Source organism: Macaca thibetana, chromosome 20 (assembly GCF_024542745.1).
Source record: "Macaca thibetana thibetana isolate TM-01 chromosome 20, ASM2454274v1, whole genome shotgun sequence".
Classification (NCBI taxonomy): Eukaryota; Metazoa; Chordata; class Mammalia; order Primates; family Cercopithecidae; genus Macaca; species Macaca thibetana.
This window is the reverse complement of record NC_065597.1, coordinates 64,321,504-64,345,724: the sequence shown is the minus strand read 5'-3', so window position 1 is coordinate 64,345,724 and position 24,221 is coordinate 64,321,504. Positions and strand designations below refer to the sequence as shown.

Genomic DNA, 24,221 nt, shown 5'->3' with positions numbered 1-24,221 from the left:
ATCTGGGCATGGTGGCATGTACCTGTAGTCCCAGCTACTTGGGAGGCTAAGGCAGGAGGATTGCTTGAGCCCAGGAGTTTGAGGCTGCTGTGAGCCATGATCATCCCACTGCACATCAGTCTGGGCGACAGAACAAGACCTCATCTCAAAAAAAAAAAAAAAAAATCAAAACAGAAGAAAATATTCTATTCCAGAATATATAAAGAGTATCTACAACTCAATGAAAGACAAACAATTTAATAAATGGGCAAAAAAATTAATGTGACCTGTCTCAACTCTCTCAAAGGAAGCTACATGAACAAATAACACACAGGAATAAGTGCTCAGCCAGGCGCAGTGGTTAACACCTGTAATCTCAGCACTTTGGGAGGCCTAGGTGGGCAGGTCACCTGAGGTCAGGGGTTCCCAGCCTGACCAACATAAAGAAACCCTGTCTCTACTAATAATACAAAAAAATTTAGCCAGGCATGGTGGCACATGCCTGTAATCCCAGCTACTCGGGAGGCTGAGGCACAAGAACCTCTTGAACCCAGGAGGCAGAGGTTGAGGTGAGCTGAGATGTCACCATTGCACTCCAGCCTAGGCAACAAGAGTGAAACTCCATCTCAAAAAAAAAAAAAAAAGTGCTCAACATCATTCATCAACAGGGAAATGCAAATTAAAGCCACAAGGGGAAACCACTAGACACTAAAATGATTATTTTCTTGAGACAGGGTCTCACTGTTGCCCAGGCTAGAATGCAGTGGTGTAATCATGGCTCACTGCAACCTCAACCTCCCAGGCTCAAGCAATCTTCCCACTCCAGCCCCCACGTAGCTGGGACTACAGACATGCACCACCATGTCCAGCTAATTTTAAAAATTTTTGTAGCGACAGAGTCTCCCTCTGTTGCTCAGGCTGGTCTGAAACTCCCAGCCTGAAGCAATCTGCCCTCCTCGGCCTCCCAAAGTGCTGGGATTATAGGTGGAAACCACTGCTCCCAGCTGAGATGTGTACATTTCATTGTCTGTAAATTTTACATCAGAGGAAGGAAGAAAGGGAGGGAGACTAAGAGCAGGGAGAATTGTAAGCAAATTTTGAGCTTTAGTTCATGATGTGTATGATAATCCATTTAGTAAGTAAGGTGTTCTGATGTCTACAACTCACTCTGAAAAGCATCAAAAATAACACAGATGGATGTGTTACAGGAAAGGGGTCTGGATCCAGACCCCAAGAGAGGCTTCTTGGATCTCCTGCAAGAAGGAATTCAGGGTGAGTCCACGGTGCAAAGCAAAAGCAAATTTTTAAAAAAGGATAGGACTAAAGAATGGCTTATTAAAAAAGGAAAGGAATAAAAAATGGCTACTCCAGGTACAGCAGCCCTGAGGGCTGCTGGTTGCCCATTATTACGGTTATTTCTTGATTATATGCTAAACTAGGGGTAGATTATTAATGCCTCCCCTAAAAAAAAAAAAATTAGTTCCTGTAATCCCAGCTACTCCGGAGGCTGAGGCAGCAGAATTGCTTGAACCTGGGAGGTGGAGGTTGCAGTGAGCTGAGATTGCTCCATTGCACTCCAGCCTGGGGGACAAGAGCAAAACTCCATCTCAAAAAAGAAAAAAAAGAATTATGTCTGCAACCTGGGAAAACACAATTCAGGAATAAAATAATACATTAAATATATGTACATATAGAGAGAATATGAATATTAGAATGATAAAGGAAATGTAAAATGTTAGTAGCTGGTTAATCTGGACAAAGGGCCTGTGGGATTCTTTGCACTGTTCTTGCAACTTTTCTACAAGTCTGGTGTTATGTCAAAATAAAAGGTATTCCAAAAAATATGCCTGGGAAACCCTGTACCCAACTCTTCCTTCTGGAGATACACAATGTCCATTAGCATGTTAAAGGCTCTGACAAGTCCTGCATAAGGAAACCTATTCAGTTTTTAGTGAGTAGATTTTTGTCAGAATGTATATTTCTCACAAAGGGGAATCATCCATACCCCTTTATGTAAACCTATGGATATGCCAGTGTGAGATGCTGGAGTTGGAGCATCACTGGACTTGGGTGGAACTGAATCTACCTTGCAGTTCCATAGAAAGTGCTTGCCCCGCCCCCATGGCGTTCCCCAGGCCCTCACCCTCTTGAAGTCTCTCCTTCTGCTTCAGCCTTCCTGTGAGTGTCAGGAGGCGGGGCATCGCTGCCCAGCCAGCCACCGTGTGCCGGGTTTGGCTCTGTAAGGTCAGGACCCGGCCTCCCCTCCGTTCCTCAGATGCCTTGAGGAGCAGCTGTGCTGTGTTCTGGTCCAGCAGTGCCTTGGAAAACAGCCAAATCCTAGGCAGTGAAGTGAAGGGGTTAAGATCTTGGGCTTTGCAGTCAGGCAAATCTGGGTTCCAATCTCAATGCTGCTACTCACTAACGGGATGACCTGGGAGAAGGACACAACCTCTCTAAGCATCACTTTCTCCTTCTGCAAAGTGGGGAAAAAAGTGGAGAAACTGATACTTAGCTTTTTTTTTTTTCTTTGGGAGACAGGGTGACTCTGTCACCCAGGCTGGAGTACAGTAGAGTGATCTCAGCTCACTGCAACCTCCACCTCCTGGGCTCAAGCGATTCTCCTGTCTCTGCCTCCCGAGTAGCTGGGATTACAGGGACCTGCCTCAACAGCTAAGTTTTGTATTTTTAGTAGCGATGGGGTTTCACCACATTGCCCAGGCTGGTCTTGAACTCCTGACCTCAGGTGATCTGCCCGCCTCAGCCTCCCAAAGTGCTGGGATTACAGGCTTGAGCCGCTGTGCCTGACCTTGAAATGATACTGATATTGATACTGACAGGTACTCACCCAGGTGTGATACACTGTGTTTGCACCTATGGCCGGCTCTTCCCACACACTCTCCTGCAAGGTGACTTTGCCACTCCTGCATTAACATGTGAGATCTATTTCCTCTCCCTCTGAATCAGGGCTGTCCTTGTGACCTGCGTTTTGGTCAATAGAATGTGGCAGAAGTGACACTGCAGAACTTTCAAGGTTGGGCACTAAGATCTGCAACTTTCACCTTCTCACATGAATGCTCCCTCTTGGAACCCAGCCACCTGGTAAGAAGTCTGACCAGCCTGAGATCGCCATGATGTGAGGAAGCCCAAGCAGCCACTTGAAAAGAGAGGGGGGCGTTGCACATGGAAGAACACCGAGGTGCCAGACGTGTGAAGGAAGACTTCCTAGACTTCCCAGTCCACCTCCGTCCTCAGCCCATGCACACACCTGTCTGGGAACTGACTCAGCTGAAGGCTGATGTTAGCCAAGAGTCCCAGAGAATGACCCCTGCCAAAGTCACACAGAGCAGAACTGCCTAAGCCTTGTGTAAGTTCCTGACCCACAGAATCATGCGCAAACAAAATGGTTGTTCTTTAATCTCTATGCTTTGGGGTAGCTTGTTATGCAGCAACATCTAACCAACATACTCTGACATGCACTGTGCACTTTAGACACATTGTCTGACTCCTTACAAAAGCCCTGTGAGTTTTGAGAATATTATGATCCCCAATATACAGATGAGGAAATAGGTAGAGAGAGAGTAATGAGCTCAAAGCTCAAATAGGCAGTTAGCAGTACCTAAAGCATAGTATTGTTTAGAATTAAATGAACTTTGGAATATAAGATGCCTGCTCCTAGGTCAAAATGAGTGACTGATAAATGTGAGAAAAGGAACAGCCCCAAGAAGCTTGCTGTTAAACTTGCTGGAAAACTGGGGCAGGGGATGCAGTCCCTATCATCACACAGTGAGTTCCTGTATGACACCATTGGAGAGATTTCCCTGGAGCTTCACCACCAGGAACAAGATGAGCTATGCATTTCATGGTGCACAGCTGTCAACTGTGTGTGTGTAAACTTCCTGAGGGCCACTGCAAATACTACTACTTGTTGGTTTCTCTCTTTGCATTGGCTGCTAGGAAGCTCAGAGCCAAATCTTCAGCTGAGCTGTACATAACACAGAGGAACTCATAGCATGAATTTTGTTTACTGACACTACTTTGAGCAGCTTCCCATTTTTCCTATTTTTCTTTTCCCTTCTCCCTAGCTTCCTCGTGTATCTTTTTAAAATCTTGAACAAGGGTTGGAAAACTATAGCTTGTGGGCCAAAGCTGGCCCACCACTTCTTTTTATAAATAAAGTTTTATTGAAGCACAATCATGCCCATTATTTATGAACTGTCTATGACACTCTCGTGCCGCCATGGCAGGGTTGAGTAGTTGCAACAGAGATCATACGGCCCATAAAGCTGAAAATAGTTACCATCTGGCCTTGAGAGTTTGCCAACTCCTGACCTAGAACAAGGTACATTTTAATAATTTGCCTCAAATCCTTTTCAGACTGGGGATAACGATCGACAGTTGGACAGGTAGATGGACAGCTGTGGTGGCAATTCTGAGGACAAGGTTATCTAGGACCGTGTCCACAGCCCAGGGGCTCCTTAAATCCATGCCAAACCTGGAACAAACATGGGACTGCAGAGGACCATGTTCTACAAAAAAGACCCTGTTCCTACAAAAAATAAAAGTACAAAAATTAGCCAGGTGTGGTGGTAAGCCTGTAGTTCCAGCCACTAGAGAGGCTGAGGGGAATGGTGTCTAAAGTTGGGGGCAGTCTTTGCACACTTAACCTGTGGGGGTCTGATGCTACCTCCAGGTATATAGGGTCAGAACTGAGTTAATTTGTAGGACACCCAGTTCGTGTCCACCAGAGAATTGCTTGATGGGGAAAAAGACCCCTGCTCCTAGCCACAGAATTATCCTGTACTGAGCATTCAGAGGATAGTAGCCGAAAAGAGTTTGTTTTTTCCGATTACACCTGCGGCAAACATGGTAGCCAGCTATGGAGTGTGCTCACTGGCCCTCGCTTGAAACTCACATGCAGGGCTCAGTTCATCCTTAAGACAACCCTAAGAAACAGGTGGAGAAACTGAGGCACAGAAGGGCGAGTGGTCCCAAAGGCAGCAGTGGCAGAGTTGGACTGGAACCCAAGTGGTCACCCCTGGACCCTAGGCTCCTGAGCGCCTCACCATAGTGGACACATCAGTAGGTAAATATATACTCAGACATGAGACCAAACGGAGATGTACATTCCTTGGGATCACTAGTGATTTTTGATTCATTTCTTTTTACATGATGATGATTATTAATACTATTTTAGAGTCAGGCTCATTTCACTGTCGCCCAGGCTGGATTGCAATGCTGCAATCATAGCTCGCTGCAGCCTCCAACTCCTAAGCTCAAGCAATCCTCTAACTCCTCAGCCTCCCGAGTAGCTGGGACTACCGGTGCACGCCACCACATCCAGCTATTTTTTAATAAAATTTTTGTACAGATGGGGTCTATGTTGTCCAGGCTGGTCTTGAATTCCTGAACTCAAGCAATCCTTCCACCTCAGCCTCCTGAGTAGCTGGGACTACAGGTGCACCCCACTATACCAGGCTAATCTTTTTTTTTTTTTTTTTTCTTTTGAGACGGAGGCTCGCTCTGTCAACCAGGCTAGAGTGCAGTGGTGCAATCTCGGCTCACTGCAAGCTCCACTTCCCAGGTTCACGCCATTTTCCTGCCTCAGCCTCCTGAGGAGCTGGGACTACAGGCGCCCGCCACCATGCCCGGCTAATTTTTTGTACTTTTAGTAGAGACGGTGTTTCACCGTGTTAGCCAGGATGGTCTCGATCTCCTGACCTCGTGATCTGCCCGCCTCGGCCTCCAAAAGTGCTGGGATTACAGGCGTGAGCCACCGCGCCTGGCCTACCAGGCTAATTTTTATTTATTTTTTGGAGATATGGGGTCTTGCTATATCGTGCAAGCTGCTCTTGAACTCCCGAACTCAAGCAATCCTCCTGCCTCAGCCTCCCAAAGCCCTGGGGTGTGACTCATGGTGCCCAGCCCTTTATACATTATCGTTTAAGCCGTCTACAATGAACACTCTCATAACAATACAAAAAAAAAAAAAGGGTAAAAGTGAAAAACTGAAAACCACCTGCTTTTCATGCCCTCAGTGGCACCGATGGGGCTGACTTGGGTGTGGTCTCGGAGGGAAAGAAGAGAGGCCTCTCAGTGAGGACTGCCCAGGTCTCAGCCTTTTGGCCTCTGTGGTCTCCCCGCCTCCTTGCAGACCACCTGGGGACCATTACCTTGCTGGGGTGATCTTTCCAGACAGCTGCAGCCGAACAACCCTGGGGGCACTGAGGACAGCCTGGTGGAGAAGGACACTCACACCCCAGCCCCGGCTGCTTCTCCGAGTGTCCTGGCTGGCGTCGACCTCCAGCAGAACCAGCTCCCGGCCAGACATATGCACAGATAGAGACACGTTGAAGCTGCACACTCTGTAGCGCCCGGCAGCTGCCTGCACCTACAGGGAGGCGGGGGAGGGACAGGAAGGGTCTATGGGATCCTGGGTGTGGGGTGGGGCTGCCTCCTCCTCCAGGAAGCCCTCCTGAGCCACTCCAACTTTGAGCAGTCACCAATCATGGTAGACAGCACACAATCAGGAGGAGAAACGAGACAGAGGGAGGGATGAGGGAGACAGCCTACCCTGGCTCCAGCACCTGGCCCAGGGGTACAGTCCCATCTTGTCCTTTCCACATGTGAAATGGGAGTTCTTATTGTACAAATGGGGAAACTGAGGCTCTGAGAGGGTCATATATGCCACCTGAGTCTGCCTAGCTCTAAAACTCGTGCTGGTGGGGGAAGCAGAGGACATCTTTGCAACTCCTCCACGGAAAAGGAGGCCCTGTAGAGTGCCCCGCGGGAACCAGAGAACCCAGAACTTCTGGGATGCAAAGAGGATGGCATCTCTGTACCCAAGCAGTCAGGCGGGGGTGAACACGTAGTTAGCCCCAACAAGGGTGTTGAAGGGAGCAGTGGGGAGGGGAGCAGTGGAGGGTGGGAGCAGAGAGGCCCAAGGCTCCACCAGCTCCACAGGACCTGAGCCTCTCCTTTTCCTGATCTGAGCCTCAGTTTCCCCATCTGCAAAGCAGGTTTAGCCCCATGGTTCTCAATCCAGCCTGTGTTATTACAGTCACAATGAATTTTTTTTTTTCTTTTTTCTCCGTGAGACAGAGTCTCATTGTGTCATCCAGGTTGGAGTGCAGTGGTGCAATCTCAGCTCACTGCACCCTCTGTCTCCCAGGTTCAAGTGATTCTCCTGCCTCAGCCTCCCGAGTAGCTGGGATTACAAGTGCCCGCCACCATGCCCAGCTAATTTTTTTTTTTTGTATTTTTAGTAGAGATGGGGTTTCACCATGTTGTCCAGGTTGGTTTCGAACTCCTGACCTCAGGTAATCTGTCCGCCTCGGCCTCCCAAAGTGCTGGGATTACAGGCATGAGCCACCGTGCCTCGCCTGGAAAGGTTTTAAAAGAATGCCTGGTGCTTCCACAGATGAACTGCTGAATAAAACATGATACACCCAGACAATGGAATATTATCTAGCGCTAATATAAAATGAGCTATTAAGCTGAAAAAGACATGAAGGAAACTTAAATGTATATTACTAAGTGAAAGCAGCCCATCTGAAAAGGCTGCACACTGTATTCCAACTGTGTGACATTCTGGAAAAAGTCAAAACCACAGAGAATAAGAAGAACAGTGGTTGCCAGGGGGTGGAGTGTAGGAGGAGGGATGAAAAGGTAGAGCCCAGAGGATTTTTTAGGGCAAGGAAACTGCTCTGAATGATGCTGTCAAGGCAGATCCATAATGTCTATCAAAACCCATAGACTGGTAGGGCACGATGACTCACACCGGTAACTGCAGCACTTTAGAGGCCAAGGCAGGAGGATTGCTGAAGGCCAGGAGTTGAGACCAGCCTGAACAACAGAGCAAGACCCCCATCTCTACAAAAAATTAAAACATTAGCTGAGTGTGGTGGCGTGCACCTATAGTCCCAGCTACTCAGAAGGCTGTGGCAAAAGAATGGCTGGAGCCTGGGAGGTGGAGGCTGCAGTGAGCCATGTCATGCCACTGCACTCCAGCCTGGTTGACAGAACAAGACACTGTCTTAAAAATTAAAATTAAAATTAAAATTAACGTTTGAGCTGGGCACAGGAGCTCACACCAGTAATCCCAGCACTTTCGAAGTCTGGTGCAGGCGGATCACTCGAGTTCAGGAGTTCAAGACCAGTCTGAAATCCCATCTCTACTAAAAATACAAAAAATTAGCTGGATGTGGTGGCGCATGCCTGTAATCCCAGCTACTTGGGAGGCTGAGGCACAAGAATCACTTAAACCCGGAAGGTGGAGTTTGCAGATCCAAGATCATGCCACTGCACTCTAGCCTCGGTGACAGAGCAAGACTCGGTCTCAAAAAATACTAATGATAATAATATTTGCACCCATTAGATGACCCAGCATCCAAGCTTCCAGGGGAACCCACCCCCACTACCCGATGAGTTCGGGGGATCGATAGCACGGGCTCTGAAACCAGAACGCCTGGGTTCCCACCCAAGATCTTCCACTGCTGAGCTCCATGATCTTGGGCAAGTCACATCACCTCTCTAAGTCTCAGAGCCTCATCCACAAAATGGTACAACAGTGCTACACGCCTCCCCACAACAGCATCGTGAGGTGACCATGAGATAATCCATAAACAGGGTTTAGAACAGAGCCTGCCAAGCAATCACTCCACAGACATCAGCCCCTAAAACAAATGGTTAATATGATGGCATTTCCTCCCATCTAAAATGCCAGCAGCTCTCAGATGGGCCGTGATCTCAGGGAACTCCACAAAAGCAAAAGGCTGCTAGTGAAATGGTGACCTGTGTCAATGTGAAAATAGAGCCTGGCTTCAGGGACATCAACCTGTGAAAACTCGTGCCTCTAAGAATAAGCAGTTCCCTCCATTCAGAGCCACTCTCGGGCTCCATTCGAGTGTCTAAAACCCACCACACAGGGAATGCACAGCAGGTGTTTAAAAAATGCTATCAGGGCCGGGCATAGTGGCTCATGCCTACAATCCCAGCACCTTGGGAGGCCAAGGGAGGAGGATCACTTGAGCCCAGGAGCTCATTGCCAGCCTGGGCAACATCACGAGACCCCGTCTCTGCCAAAAAAAAAAAAAAAAAAAGTACAAAAATTAGCTGGGTGTTGCGGCATATGCCTGTGGCACCAGCTACTCAGGAGGCTGAGGTGGAAGGATTGCTTGACCCCAGGAGGTCAAGGCTGAAGTGAGCCGTGATTACGCCACCACTGCACTTCAGCCCAGCCAACAGAGTGAGATCCTGTCTCAAAAGAAATTTTAAAATGCTATCAGGCTAGGTGCGGTGGCTCATGCCTGTAATCTTAGCACTTTGGAAGGCTGAAGCAGAAAGACAACTTGGGGCCAAGAGTTTAAAACTAGCCTGGGCAACATAGTGAGACCCCACCTCTAATTTTTTTTATCGCTATCAAATTAAAGGTCTGCCCCACGTCTCCTAAGGGCCTCATCCCTGTTGGGATTTCCTATTTACACCTCCACATCCTTGAATTAGTCACCCTCTAATTCCTGTGGCACACACCATGCACAGTCTGCTCAATGAAGCTGCAAACTTGGTGGGGGGACGGGGCTCCCACCTGGATGTCTTTCTCCACCTCCAAAATACCCTGGATCAACAAAGCTCTCTTGAAGGATTACACAGCTTTGCCAAAGCCCAAATACAGGGCACAGTTTGGAGGAAAACTCTGTTTCTGTCCATTTTCAAGAGTGAAATGTGATCCTTCACCCCCTTCAGCCTGGACCATCACTTCCAAATGATGGATGTGGAAACCTCCCTGCCATCTGTTCTTGATTCTGCAGGGGCTGTTTGGCTAAGCACAACACTGCAAGTGTGGCCTCCCTCCCTCAGACCCCCATCCTGCCTTCCTTCCGCCCATCTCCCAGCAGGCCAGCTGCTCAGAGACAACTCTTGGCAGGCAAGTCAAGGTCATCCACAAGGAAGCAACGTCCATACCTGGAAGTTTGGAGGAAATGTTGGTCTGTTGGGATGCTTGAGCTGGAAGAAAAATGCAAAGTCGAAGTCAGATCCGTTCAGCTGGACTGAGACCTGTTGTGGGGAGAGTTGAAGAGGGGTCAGAGGGAACAGAGAGGGAGATGCAGAACCCTAGGAGGTGGCTACTAGGCAAACGCATCCCAGAATTTGCCCAAAGCTCAAACCAGAAACTTCTGTCCTCCCTCAGTGTTCCTCACCCCTCAATCTTACTCAGGCTGTGCTACTGAACAAGGTTGCTTAGGAAGTGTTGTCCTGGATTTGGGGCTGGAAGACCACTTTGGGACCCCCTACTCCCCGCCATGGTGCCTGCTCATGCCTCCCACAGCCACACCACCTTCTAGTTGACCCTGACTGTGAACCAGGCACTGTGCTACCACGTTCACAATGACTACTTCATTTAACCCTCAACACTGCTTTGCTGGGTTGCTGTTACCATCCCATTTCCCAGCTAGGAAAACTGAGGCTCAGTGGGACTCAGTAATTCACCCAAGGTTACACAGCTAGTTAACAGTGGAACTGGGAATTGCACTTGAACTTACATAACACTAAACTGCCCACTAGATTGAAAGCTGTCAGAGATGAGAACAGAGATGGGGACAGAGTCACCCACGCATCCCCAGTGCACATCACAGAGCCTGGCACACAGGAGATACAACCTATCCATGCTGAATGAATGGATATGAATGCACATGCCCATGGATGAACAAATGAACAGCCATGAATGAGTAAATATACCTACAATGGCTGCTATATATTCACCAAACTGCATTTCCTTTTCTTCCTGGACATACAGCTAAAACTACATTTCCCAGCCTCCCTTGCAGCTAGGTGGGATCATGTGATGAGAACTCAGGCAGGAATGACCTTTCCACTTATTGGTCTCGCTCATAAAAGCCTCCTGCATAATTCTCCACTCTCTCTCCCTCCGTCTGCCCACTGGGGCAGAGCCACAAGGTGGGGAGGCCTGGATCCTGAGAGACTGTATGGAGCAGAGCCATGGTGAACTGAGACGTGAACACTGGCCTTTCACAAAGAGCCAAACATTTGTTTACAACAGTCAATGCATCCTGCCTAATCACAAACACATTGCCAAAATAAGGACTGTGCTGCTGGCTCTCCAGGGTCATGTCTCCTGCCACCTCCTCAGGCATCTCGTATAGGTCACCTTCTCTAAAGGTTATTAAGACCCGGCCTCCCTTGGCAAGGGAGCAGAATTCAGCCTCCTGACCTGGGATGGGACATTGTGGTTGACGGCAGCTCGTGCATCCACACCGAAGTTGAATGTTCCTTGGGGACTCTGTCTAAAGATGATGCCCCCATCCAAGTTCAGGGCCTGGGGGAAGCTCAGCTGGGAAGAAACAGACAACACCCTTTACTTCTGCTAACAGTCAAGCTCTGTGTGAAGGGCACAAACCAGTGTCTGCCCAACCTGGGGACCCGTACCTGGTAGGAATGGGCCAAGTCCAGGGCCAGGCTGTGCCGGATTTCCCCATGCTGAGATCTGTCACGATGTAAACCCTTCAAGTGCAGCACAACTTTCCAGTTGACTTTCAAAGTAGCCTCAATCTCCCTGTTCTTAGCCTGAGTGTGTGAGAACCAGAGGCACTGAGAGAGGTCTCGTACCATCTCTACGTGCCTGCGGAAGCCACCCTGGGAACCCAGCCGTCAGAAGAAAGTGGTCCAAAGATTGATGGGTTATAGAGCAGTCTACACTCCTCCACTTATAGGGCAGGAAGTGGGCATGTAAACTCCAGTGCCTACAGCTAAGATTAGCAGGATGGGCTTGATGGAACAAATGTGAATGTCTGTGTCTTGTTCAAAGAAAGTGCCTTGGGAGTAGTGTATTTTGTTCATTGCCATATTCCTAATACTTAGCACGGGTCCTGGCATGTAGTAGGTGCTCAATAAATACTTGGACAAACACAGAATCACTAGCTACAGCCTGAAACCCCAAGGACAAAGCTGTGCTAGAGTGAAAGAATGTGTAACTCATAGTGACTCATAGTGGAGCTGGCAGAAGAACACTCATTCCACGATGACATCCATGTCCTCATCACTGGAACCTGTCAATATGTGACCTTTCATGGCAAAAGAGACTTTGCAGTGTGACTGGATTGAGGATCTTGAGATGAGGAGATTATCTGGGTGGCCCTAGAGTAATCACAGAGGTCCTGTGAGAGGGAGGCAGGAGGGTCAGAGTCACACAGAGATTGGAAGATGCCACGCTGCTGGCTTTGAAGATGAAAGAAAGTGCCATGAGCCAAGGCATGCAGGCAGCTTCTAGAAGCTGGAAAAGGAAAGGAAATGGACTCTCCCCTGGAGCGTCCAGAAGGAACACAGCCCTGCTAACACCTTGATTTTAGCCACATGAGATCCATCTTGGGCTTCTGAATTCCAAAATTGTAAAATAAATTTGTGGTGTTTTAAACCATTAAGATTGCAGCGATTTGTCATGGCAGCCATACCAAACTAATACACAATGGCTCTATCGTTTATTCACTCAACAACCATTTAGCTTCTGCCATAGGCCAAGTACACAGTAGCACGTTACCGTCTTTTCCTACCTGTGTTGACTGAGAAGTTAAAAATGCCTGCTAAGGAGCTTTATCATTGGAATGCATCTTTAAAGGGGTGCATCTTTAAAGGGGTGCTCGGCTTTACTTTAAAACCAAGACGGAGGAAGAGAAATAAGGGTCCAAGAGGGGGGGAAAATGCATGTCATTAAACAGACTTATTTTATTTTGAGACAGTCTCTCTCTGTCACCCAGGCTGGAATGCAGTGGCGCAATCTCGGCTCACTGCAACCTCCACCTCCCTGGTTCAAGCGATTCTCCTGCCTCAGCCTCCCGAGTAACTGGGATTACAGGCGCCTGCCACCACACCCGGCTAATTTTTTTTGGATTTAGTAGAGATGGGGTTTCACCATGTTGTTCAGGCTGGTCTTGAATTCCTGACCTCAAATGATCCGCCTGCATCGGCCTCCCAAAGTGCTAGTATTACAGGCGTGAGCCATCTCGCCCAGCCTAGACACGGTTTTAAAAAGAGTAGACAGCCAAATTATATGAAACTAAACGACTGCCATTTACTCAGTCTGAGCCTGTTGTTGTTAGCTGGGATTTGAGGCCTGGTATGGTCACGCCTTCTGAATTTTTTTTTTTATAAACACCAGAAATCTGGGTTTTACTCAAAATCTTCTGATTTTCAGTGGTAGCAATTAATTTCCTTAAAAAATTTAAATGCTAAGCAGACCAAACAAAACCCATCTGCAGATCGAATTTGGCCCATGGTGCCGGCTCTGCGATCTCCGGTTTAAGAAACAGCAAACACCATCGGGAACCACTTCTGCAGGTGTCTGAGGCTGTCATCCTGCCGTCTGTTTCCCCCTAGAAGCTCCAAGAACTGTACTACCTTATCCCTGGGGAGCCGCACGCAGCCTCGTTTAACTAATGGTGAAGGGAGCCCCCAGAAGGGTGGGTCTCAGTGCTCAACAGCTGCCTGGTTCATCCTCCTTCCCAGGGGTTGTTTTGTATCTTGCAAAGAGAAACGGCCAGGTGCAGTGGCTCATGACTGCAATCCCAGCACTTTGGGACGCTGAGGCGGGGGGATCACCTGAGGTCAGGAGCTCGAGACCAGCCTGGCCAGCACGGAGAAACCCCATCTCTACTAAAGGTACAAAAATTAGCCGGTTGTGGTCATGGGAGCCTATAATCCCAGCTACTCGAGAGGCTGAGGCGGGAGAATCACTTGAACCCAGGAAGTAGAGGTTGCAGTGAGCCGACATCACGCAGCTGCACCCCGGCCAGGGCAACAGAGCGAGACTCGATCCTCAGTCTCAAAAAAAAAAAAAAAAAAAAAATGGTGGGTGGGGTCTGTGCATGAACCTGGGAGATGGAGGTTTCGGTGAGATGAGATCAAGTCATTGCACTCCAAACTCCAGCATGGACAACAGAGTGAGATTCTGTCTCAGAATAAAAAAAAAAAGAGAGAGAGAGACACACACACACAATGACTATCTTCCTTGCATACAGTAAATCCTCCATAAATGCTTGCTGAAAAATATGGAGCTCTCCCAGAGTATCAACTCCTCCAAGAGGTGTCAGGAAGGCGACCTGGATCAGGTTCTGATAGGCATTTTACAACACTACATTGTAATCCTCACAGCCACTGCATAGAGATGAGCACTGCTGCTCCCATTCTGCAGACAAGGAAACTGAGGTCCAGAGACACGAGATAATTAGCCAAGGATACACAGGCAAAAACAAGTTTCACCCCCAGGGAACCACATGCCAAGACCCTCAGCCAGGTGTGGTGACTCTTATCTGTAATCCTAGCACTTTTTTTTTTTTTTTTTTTTGAGACCAAGTCTCTCTCTGTCACCTAGGCTGGAATGCAGTGGTGGGATCTCGGCTCACTGCAACCTCCGCCTCCCGGGTTCAAGTGCTTCTTGTGCCTCAGCCTCCCGAGTAGCTGGGATTATAGGCACCCGCCATTACGCCCAGCCAATTTTTATAGTTTTTTAGTAGAGATGGGATTTTGCCATTTTGGCCAGGCTGCTCTCGAACTCCTGACCTCAAGTGATCCACCCGCCTTGGCTTCCCAAAATGCTGGGATTACAGCTGTGAGCCACCACGCCTGGCCTAATCCCAGCACTTCAGAAGGTGAGGCAGGAGGATCCCCTGAATCCAAGAGTTCAAGACCAGCCTGGGAAACATAGTGAGACCGCCATCGCTACAAAACATTTTAAAATGAGCTGGGTGTGGCGGTGCACACTGTGGTCTTAGCTACTTAGGAGGCTGAGGTGGGAGGATCACTTGAGCTTAGGAGGTCCAGGGTGCAGTGAGTGAGCCATGATCGTGCCCCTGCACTCCAGCCTGGGTGACAAAGCAAGACCCTGCCTCAAAAAAGACCCTCTAAGTCAGGGGTCAGCAACTACAGCCCCTGGTCCAAATGTGGCCTGTTTTTGCAAGTAAAGTCCTGCTGGGACTCAGCCATGCCGTTCATTACGTATTACCCACGGTGCTCTTGAATTGCAACGGCAGATATGAGTCAACAAGACCTGAACCATGTGGCCCATGAAGCCTCAACTAGTTACTATCTGGTTATTTCCAGAAAAGTTTGTTGACTTCTGCTCTGGATCCTGGCATGCGATGGGTGTTAAATAGCATCATGGCAGCAGCTATTCATTGAGCACCTACTGTGTACCAAGCCCTGTGGCTACAGTGTAAATAAAGTACTCGTGGAGATCATGAGTTTTCCAGAGTAGCAGAGAAGCCAGTGATAGATGAATCACAAAAATAGAACTGGGGCCAGGTACAGCGGTTCACATCTGTAATCTCAGCACTTTGGAGGCCAAGATGGGAGGACTGCTTAGAGTCCAGGAGTTCAAGACCAGCCTGGGCAATATAGCAAGACTCTGTCTCTACTAAAAATAAAAATAAAAAATAACCAGGTGTGGTGGTAGTGTATGCCTGTGGTCCCAGCTACTTGGGAGGCTGAGGTGGGAGGATCACTTGAGCCTAAGAGGACAAGGCTACAGTGAGCCGAGATTGTGCCTCTGTACTCCAGCCTGGGTGACAGAGCGAGGCTTTGTCTTAAAAAAAAAAAAAAAAAAAAAAAAAAAAAACTGGGATTTGTGATAGGTACTAGAAGCAAAAGATACAGGGCAAGCTGGGTGCAGCGGTAATCCCAGCACTTTGGGAGGCTGAAGTGGGCAGATCACTTGAAATCAGAAGTTTGAGAACAGCCTGGCCAACATGGTAACACCTAGTCTCTACTAAAAATACAAAAAAAAAATAGTCAGCAGCGGGAATGCACGTCTGTAATTCCAGCTACTCGGGAGGCTGAGGCAGGAGAATCACTTGAACCTGGGAGGCAGAGGTTGCAGTGAGCTGGGATTGCACCACTACACTCTGGCTTGCACGACAGAGCGAGACTCTGTTTCCAAAAAAAAAAAAAAAAAAGAAAGAAAGAAAAAGATATAAGGCATAGCTAGGGTACACAGGGGTGTGTGTGAGCTGGCCTGGGGGTCAGGTGAGAAGATGCTTGAGCTCAATCCTAAAAGATGAGAAGAAGGGAAGACGCAAAGCTGAAGGAGAGGGTAACAGCTCCAGGCACACAGGACTCACAGAGGTCCCGAGGCAGGAAAGAGCCAGGTGAGGAAATGCGAAGAGGCTGGATGAGGCGGATGCAGGCCGCAAAGCGGGGCTGAGGTGATGGGAGTGGGGCTTCATCCGAAGAGACTTTGTCAGAGTTCGAGAGCAAGCAAGTGGCAGGGTTGTGCTGGCCTTTAGAAAATATCCCTCTGACTGTCACACAGACTGTACTAGGGAGGACCAAATTAAACAGGGAACCCAGGCAGGATAATTTTTTTTTTTTTTTTTTTTTTTTTTTTTGAGGGAGAGTCTCGCTCTGTGGCCCAGGCTGGAATGCAGTGGCACAATCTTGGCCCACTGCAACCTCCACCTCCCAGGTTCTCCTGTCTCAGCCTCCTGAGTAGCTGGGACTGTGGGTACCCACCACCACACCCAGCAAGTTTTTGTATTTTTAGTAGAGATGGGGTTTCACCATGTTGGCCAGGATGGTCTCGAACTCCTGACCTCAGGTGATCTGCCCGCCTTGGCCTCCCAAAGTGCTAGGATTACAGGCATGAACCACCACGCCTGGCCAGGAGTACTTTTTTTTGTGGGCCGGGGTGTGGGGTAGGTGTCTGAGTCTTGCTCTGTTGCCCAGGCTGGAATGCAATAGTGCAATCATGGCTCATTGAAGCCTCAACCTCCTGGGCTTAATTAGATCCTCCTGCCTCAGCCTCCTAGGTAGCTGGGACTACAAGAACATGCTACCATGCCTGACTAATTAAACAAATTTTCTTTCCTTATTTTTTTTTTTAGAAACAGGGTTTCCGTATGTTGCCCAGATGGATCTCCAGTTCCTGGTCTTAAGCGACCTTCCCACCTCAGCCTCCTGAGTAGCTAAGATTACAGGTGTGACTCATTGCACTCAGCCCAGATAACATGTTTTTAATCCTACTGAGAGATGGCAGCAACTTGAACCAGGACTGACTGGAATGCAAAGGTCTCTGGGGTCTCTGCTCTTACCGTGTGCTGATTCCAAGCAACCAGGCACCCCTCTGTGTTCCTGGGGATGACTTTGCCATCGTATGGATGCATCAGACCTGCACAGACCTGGGAGGGACAACCACATACATGTACACACGCACACAGGGGGTCAGGAGGCAGCTGGGGCCTTCCTCCGGCTCTCAGACCCCTTCCCAGCTATGCCCTGGACCCACTCACGTAGGGGTGTCCAGCCTGGCAGCCCAGGACCACAGTCTGCAGGGTTTCCTCTCGGCCATTCAGGACAACTCTAGTCTCCAGGGAATAGCGCTGGTGTCGCCTATCAGTCGTGAAGGTCTCCTGCAGGAGGAGGCTCTGCGGGATGGGCAGGAGCAAGGGGTGCCTGGTGTGCAGATGGATAAACAGGCCAAAGCCATTAAAGCAGCTGGTAGTGTTGGGGGACAATTGTGCCCCACGCTCTCAGCCTGGGCCTGTCACGAGCTTGCAGAGTTAAGATTATCACAGAGAAGAGAACATAGGACACCTGGCAGCCCTGTGCTTTACAATTTGGCATCTGGAAGCCTTCACCACCTCACTGTGCCAGTGAAGTGGGCATGGCTGGGGTCCCCATCGCCATTTGACAGCAAAGACCCAAGGGGATAGATGGCACACAGCATCTGGTGTCACTGACTGGGACTGGAATCCAGGCACGGTCTTTCACTAGCTGTGTGACCTTGGGCAAAGGACTTGATTTTTCTGTGCCTCAGCTTCCCCATCTGTAAAACGGGGTCTAAAATAATATTGATTGGACACAGTGGTCGGGATTAGAGATAACATATATGGAATGAACGCAAGCTCCCCAAGGGCAAAGGTTTCTGACGTTCTGGTTCTCTGCCATTTTCCACGTGCCCAGAAGAGCCCTTGGTCCATAGTAGGTGCTCAACGAACGTAAGCGGGATTAAAAACGCAAATGAACACTGTGCAAACGATGCTGCTCTTCCTTTGTCATCACTGCTGCTGTTTAGGCTGTAGGTGACTTATCTGAGGCCACAGAGCTGCTCAATGCATAGCCTGGAGTCCAAGATGGCTCTGCTCATCCCAACCTCGTGCTGTTGCCTGCTCACAGGGAACTGCTTTTCTAATGAGCTCTGTCTCTAGGAAATGAGAAGACACCCCAAGCAGCTCCAGGCTAGGATGATGACACTCACTTCTGCTCCCACCTCAGCAACTAATGGAGGGGGCGAGGATGTGGGAGCTTTCAGGGGAGGTGGCTCTCCTCTGGGATTTGGGTTCCATCTGGGCCCCAGCAGGTCAGCAGGGTTTCTCCAGGTAGCTCTGCCCATCCTGTTCCCCCGGGGACCCTCCATGCTGGAGAAGGGGAAACTTGCAGGGTGTCAGCCGAGGAGAAGGGGCACACACACCTAAGGAGCAAGGTCCCCCGTTTCCGGTACAATGTCCTGCCTTGCCTCAGCTCCTCCAGCTCTCCCTCCAACTGCAGGCCCTGAGGTTGGCCCTGGGCACCAGTCCGCACAGCCGTCAGCGACACCTGGGTCTTCCGGGGCTGCAACAAGATCCAGGCTGAAGGGAGGGACGGGCCAGCAGGACCATGCTGCAGACCTGCCTTGCAGGAAGGCAAGGGGTAGCCCCCCACAGCCTGCCCATCACCCCCAGAAATGACTATCCGAGAATGACTACCGAACTCCACCCACAACCTCCACCCTGATTAGACCACAGGATCCCACCGGCACACCACCATGTCTAGATCTCCCTAGGTACCCAGGAGGAATGAAGAACTTGGATTTCTCAGCTAAAGAAAGCCAAGCTTCGCTCCCGGATCTGTGCTAATGTGACCAGGGTTCATTTCACAGAACAAGAAACTAAGGCTTGTCTGGGTGCAGCGGCTCACGCCTGTAATCCCAACACTTTGGGAGGCTGAGATGGGAGGGTAACTTGAGCCCAGGGCTTTAAGACCAGCCTAGGAAACAGCAATACCTCGTGTCTGCCAAAAAAAAAAAAAAAAAAAAAAAAAAAAAAACCAGCAATGCATGGTGGCATGGGTGGCATGTGCCTATAGTTCTAACTACTTGGGAGGCTGAGTGGGGAGGATCCTTTAAGCCCAGACGTTTGAGGCTGCAGTGAGCTATGACTGTATCACTGAACTCCAGCCTGGACAACAGAATGAGACTATCAAAAAATATGTAAGAAGAAAAGAAGGAAAAGGAAAAAGGAGAGAGAGAAAGAGAAATAGAGGCTCCAGGAGGCCCAAGGTCACGGGCCAAGCCAGTGGCGCAAAACCGTTCTCCATCCCAAGCAGGGAGAGAGGTAGGAGACCCAGGTGAGGGATTTGGTGGTCTCTTGGCTGCACAGGCCTCCTGGGCTCTTACCCACTCCAGGTGCCTGTAGGCGGCTGTTAGGTTCAGCTCCTGCCGGGGGCCTTTCAACCAGCAGTTCAGGATCTTATGGTCCCGGCTGTTCTCAGCATGGATCTCACCCTGCACTGCTGCGTTCCAGGCTGACTCGACTTCACTCCAGCTGTGGAAGAGGCTCTGTGCCAAGACGGTCACCGTGGAGACCTGCAATGAGGTGAGGAGGGGGACCAAGGCCTTTGCACACCCTATTTCCTCCCCCGTGGATACGCTTTCATCTCTTTCCTGCTTGGTGAACGCCTATTCATCCCTCAAAACCCCTTCAATGCCATTTCTGTGAGGCCTAACCTGACTGGGGCAGGTAGGCTAGTTTTCCCTACAGGGCCTTGAGACAAAAATAAAAACTCCCCTCTGTCGTCCCAACCCTGAGCAGGCATAATTTCCTTCTCTCCTCTTCAGTTTGGGGAGGGAATCTGATCTCGCTGGGCCGCTATTACTAGTAGCCAGGGTGTCTGTACCCTGAAGGGCACACGCTGGCGGGTGGCCTTCTCTCCCTGCACCATCACCATTGTCTTCGGGAGTCCTAGGAAGAGCTGTGTGTGATCTGGCTCGTTTCAGAGCTGGGGAAGATAGACCACTTGCAGCCACCACCCTGGCACAAGCCCTGCATGGGATGGTGCCCTGTTGGCCGCCATCCCTTGTTCACACAACTCGGGGGTTTCACAAGAAGAAGTGACAAGGACAAGACAGGGTTTAGGACGTGGCTGAGCCTCCAACCCAATACCAGAACTTCCTAACACTTTGTCCCACGTCACTGATCCTCGGTTCCCCACCGCCAACTTCTCCATTTCCTAGAATGGCACTTCCATCCCACCAGATGCTTGGGCCAAAACCTCAGAGCCATTTATTTCCTTTCTTTCACTCCCTCCCCACTGCCAATCCATCAGCAAATCTGGCATCTCCAGGATCTGGACACTTGCTGGCACCTCCACTGCCACCACCCTGGACCAGGCCGCCATGCCCTCTGGTTGGGTGAAGGGTGGGAGCCAGCTAGCCAACCGTACCTCGCTCTCCGGTCTTGGCACCCTCGGCTACACGGAGGCCTCCTCATGGTTCCTAAGATTATCACCGCTCTTGACTCTACCCTGGTGCCACCCAGCCCTGCCTCAGAGGGGACTGCACTGCCCTTGGATGAGCCCAATCAAGCCCGGACCTTCCCCACATCCACGCATCAGCCAGTGCAGGGAGACAGTCCATCCGCCAGGCTCCCTCAGCCCTGCAGATGACACTAATGGGTTTTCTCCCAAAACTGTTCTTGCTTCTGCACCAAACGCATGCAGAGAAGCAACTTCATTACAGTCAGTAATTGGGATCAAACCGACTTACGTCCTAGAAGTTTTCACTCTGTTTTTTTGGCAAAAGCTGAATGTCTACCTATTTCCAAAGTCCCGTTCGACTTGCTTTCCTATATTTCTCTCCCCTTCAGCTGCTAAGCAGGGATATGGGAAATCTAGATTTTCTTTTTTTAGGTCTAATTTTTCTACGTCACTTAGGAACTAACTCTGATAGTTGTAGGCACTGGCCCAACTTCACACATGTGTGAGCTGCTATCTGCCCACAGGCCTCAGATTTTATCCACCTCTGCACCAGAAAAATATCTCAGTGGCAGGGGACCACGCATGTGCTGGGGGCCAAGCACTGCTCACCCGGAGGTAGGTGGTAGCTGGGGTGTAGACCTGGATCTTGCCTTCCCTGTTGGGGCCCTGACTCCTGCAGGCCACGCTGACCACCAGGTCCTTCAGGGTCCAGGCCTTGCCCAGTGTTAGCTCCAGGACAGCCTGGAACACAGCTCGGTGTGGCCAGTATAGCCGGTGAGCTGCAGAGACCATCAGCCATGGACTATCCAGCTTCAAGGCTCCTGCAAGGGAAAAAGGAGAATCTGGTACGCGGGGGAGAGGAAGCTTCTAGCAGGCAGCAAGAGGTCCCCAGAGTCTCATCATAGCCACAATGGAAAAATCTCAAAACTGGGAATAACTAGGCACGAGGGAGCTTTCTAGGACATTGGTGATGTTGTGACTTATGACAGGTGTTTGGATCACCCAGGTGTATACGCCTGTCAAAACTCATCCAATCGTACTGTAATTTATGCATTTCACTCTGCTTAATGAAACACATACTGAAACGTTTAGGGATGAAATGTATCAATGTCTACAACTTATTTTGAACTGCACAGAAAAAATAAGAGGGCTGGATATGTGGAGAGAGAGGTGATGAGGCAAGTGGGGTCAACTGTCAACAGCAGAACCTAGTATGAGAGGACGCTGGTGATCACCATACCATTCACTCAACTTGTCTGAATGTTTGCAGTTTTTTCATAATAAAACATTGGAAGGTTGGGCGCAGTGGCTCATGCCTGTAATCCCAGCACTCTGGGAGGCCAAGGTGGGAGGATCACTTGAGTCTAGGAGTTTGAGTTTAGTTTGGGCAACAAAGTGAGATCCCATCTCTACAAAAAATACAAAAATTAGCCAGGCACAGTAGTGCTCACCTATATCCCAGCTACTTGGGAGGCTGAGGTGGAGGTTGCAGTGGCTGTGATGGTGCCAATGCACTCCAGCCTGGGCAACAGAGGGAGACCATGTCTCAAAAAAAAAAAAAAAAAAAAAAAAAAAAGAACACAGGTACAAATGCTGAGGGCTGTGAAGAAAAACAATACAGAAGGAATTTGATAAAAATTGGGTAGGTCAGCAAAAGCTTCTAGGAGGACGTTACTATTTACCTGATACCTAAATGAAAGACAAGGGGGAGTTAATCAAAGGGGCAGGCAACCCACCCCTGCTAGAGACAGGAGATTTACTGTCTGGGGAAACTGAGGCAGACAGGCTCATATGCAGGGGCAAAGACACAGTAAGGGGAGGGAGGAGCTGCTCAGTTGAGAACAGGGAGACGCTGAAGAGTGGGCAGCCTAGTCCCTGCCCAGTTGCTCCCTTCTCATGGGAAACGGGAAGATGGCACCACAGAAGAACAGAAGGAAGGCATGGATCCCTGGAGAGCCAGGTCCCCACCCAATTGCTTGATTGACAGGGAAGCCTACCAGTCCGCACGTGCGCCCACCTATATATAGCGCCTCCTTCCAAACAAGTATTGAGTCTCCAATTTGTTTTCTATTTCATTCATGTTCTTTCATAGTGATAAAGATCTTATTTCACTTTATAGATCACAGTTGCGATCTGGTAAGCTCGGGCCCTCCAGAACATATGTCTGGTTGCTCAGTTTTTGTTGTTGTTGTTGTTTTGCTTTTGAGGTCATGGTCATTCATTTATTTCTCATTACATTGGGCTGGACCAAGGGTCATGTGCCAGTGTATAGATTATGTTATTCTGTTGCTTTCAGACAGAATTGGGATCCAGGTTCTAATTGTCTCCCAAGTTCAAGACCTGGATCAGAACTAGAAGAGAGCGGCTACTGCTGCAGGCGGCTAGGGGCTGCTGGAGGAAAGGCAGGAAACAGACTTAGAGCTGACCACACACAGCGTTCATGATCAAGGGCGCCCCTCTGGGTACTACAGGATCCTGCACACAGCCTATGGATTGGGGAGCCCACAGCAGCTTCTCAAAGTGAATGGGGATGGCACAGGCCTGGGTTTGGAACTCCGGAGCTGGAAGGACAACTGCATCTGCCCAGGCAGGACCTGAAAACATTTTGTCCTTCCATCTGTATCCAAAAATCCTGTGTAGAGCATTTCCACGAGGACAGGGCCAGGGCTGGCTCCTGGGTCTCTGGGTGGCCTCATGGGTCATCTGGTAAAACTTCTGCAAACTTGTCACCATCTGGGGACATTCCTGCCAGTTCTTCTCCATGCCCTTCTGTGTGAGACACTGGGCAACTGCTTTAGGCCATTCATGATTCTTCTTCCTCAACTCTTCAAATTCAGTAGATTTCTAATCTTTTAGAAAACTCTAGATCTCCAGTTACTCCAAAGCTGAATTAACTGGTCTGATGATTTTTCTGGTTTCTCAGTTTCTTTTTCCTTCTTTACTTGCTGAGGGCTTCTAGTCATTTTAGCCAGATGTCTCACTTTCTCCACTTTTATTCCTGAGTTTTCTACTGGGATCTTTGTTATGGACAGTCTTAGGGCCTAATCCTGGGTTGGCAGAGAACTAGCACTCACTCTCCCCTAATGGGATCCAGGAGAGTCAAGAGGCGCCCAAGTGTGGAAATGTGTTCTCTCCTCTCTGTTTCGGCAGGTCTCTTACTCTAAGTTTCCTAAAAGGATTTTAAGAAGAATAGATTTTTTTTAAACAAACTTTTAAATCTCTGCTCCAGAATATGAGATCCCTAACTTTGCTAAACTGCTGGTTTTAATTAAGTCCTCAGGCAGCTTCTGAGTACACTCAAAACATAATTACCCTGTTTGAAAACAGGGTAACCAATATTTTGAGCAGCCGACTCAAACATAAACACATATCCAAGGCTGGCTTAGCATTTGGGGGAAAGCCTCCAACAGGAAATACAGAAATAAAAAGAAAAAAGAAACTCGGAGGAAACAGATAAAAATCCCCGAAATTCTGTAACTTATACTCTAAGAGAAGACAATTGCATTCATGGAACAGGACGATGTTAGAAAGGAACAAAAAAACAGAGCTCTTCAAAATATAAGATAATCCAAAATAAAAATGCCAGCAGAAGGGCTGGCATATGAAGTTGAGGAAATCGGCATTTAAATAGAACAAAAGGACAAAGAAATAGAACAAAAGAGAAACAAGGAGGCCGGGTGCAGTGGCCCACACCTCTAATCCCAGCACTTTGGGAGTCAGAGGCAGGA

The 24,221-nt window shown here is 49.1% G+C and overlaps 1 protein-coding gene across 1 annotated transcript in view; it reads right to left on the bottom strand.

Moving 5' to 3' along the window:
- Positions 1 to 24,221, bottom strand: part of LOC126944566 (uncharacterized) — a 153,010-nt gene that overhangs the window by 53,304 nt on the left and 75,485 nt on the right. Inside the window, exons 29-38 of the mRNA XM_050774139.1 lie at positions 21,103 to 21,314; positions 19,415 to 19,603; positions 18,452 to 18,591; positions 17,271 to 17,433; positions 17,073 to 17,159; positions 11,422 to 11,559; positions 11,207 to 11,326; positions 9,940 to 10,032; positions 6,150 to 6,367; positions 2,123 to 2,316 (exon numbers count right to left, since the gene is read on the bottom strand). Coding sequence (XP_050630096.1) covers positions 2,123 to 2,316; positions 6,150 to 6,367; positions 9,940 to 10,032; positions 11,207 to 11,326; positions 11,422 to 11,559; positions 17,073 to 17,159; positions 17,271 to 17,433; positions 18,452 to 18,591; positions 19,415 to 19,603; positions 21,103 to 21,314 — 1,554 coding nt within the window. The remainder of the gene's footprint in view (positions 1 to 2,122; positions 2,317 to 6,149; positions 6,368 to 9,939; positions 10,033 to 11,206; positions 11,327 to 11,421; positions 11,560 to 17,072; positions 17,160 to 17,270; positions 17,434 to 18,451; positions 18,592 to 19,414; positions 19,604 to 21,102; positions 21,315 to 24,221) is intronic.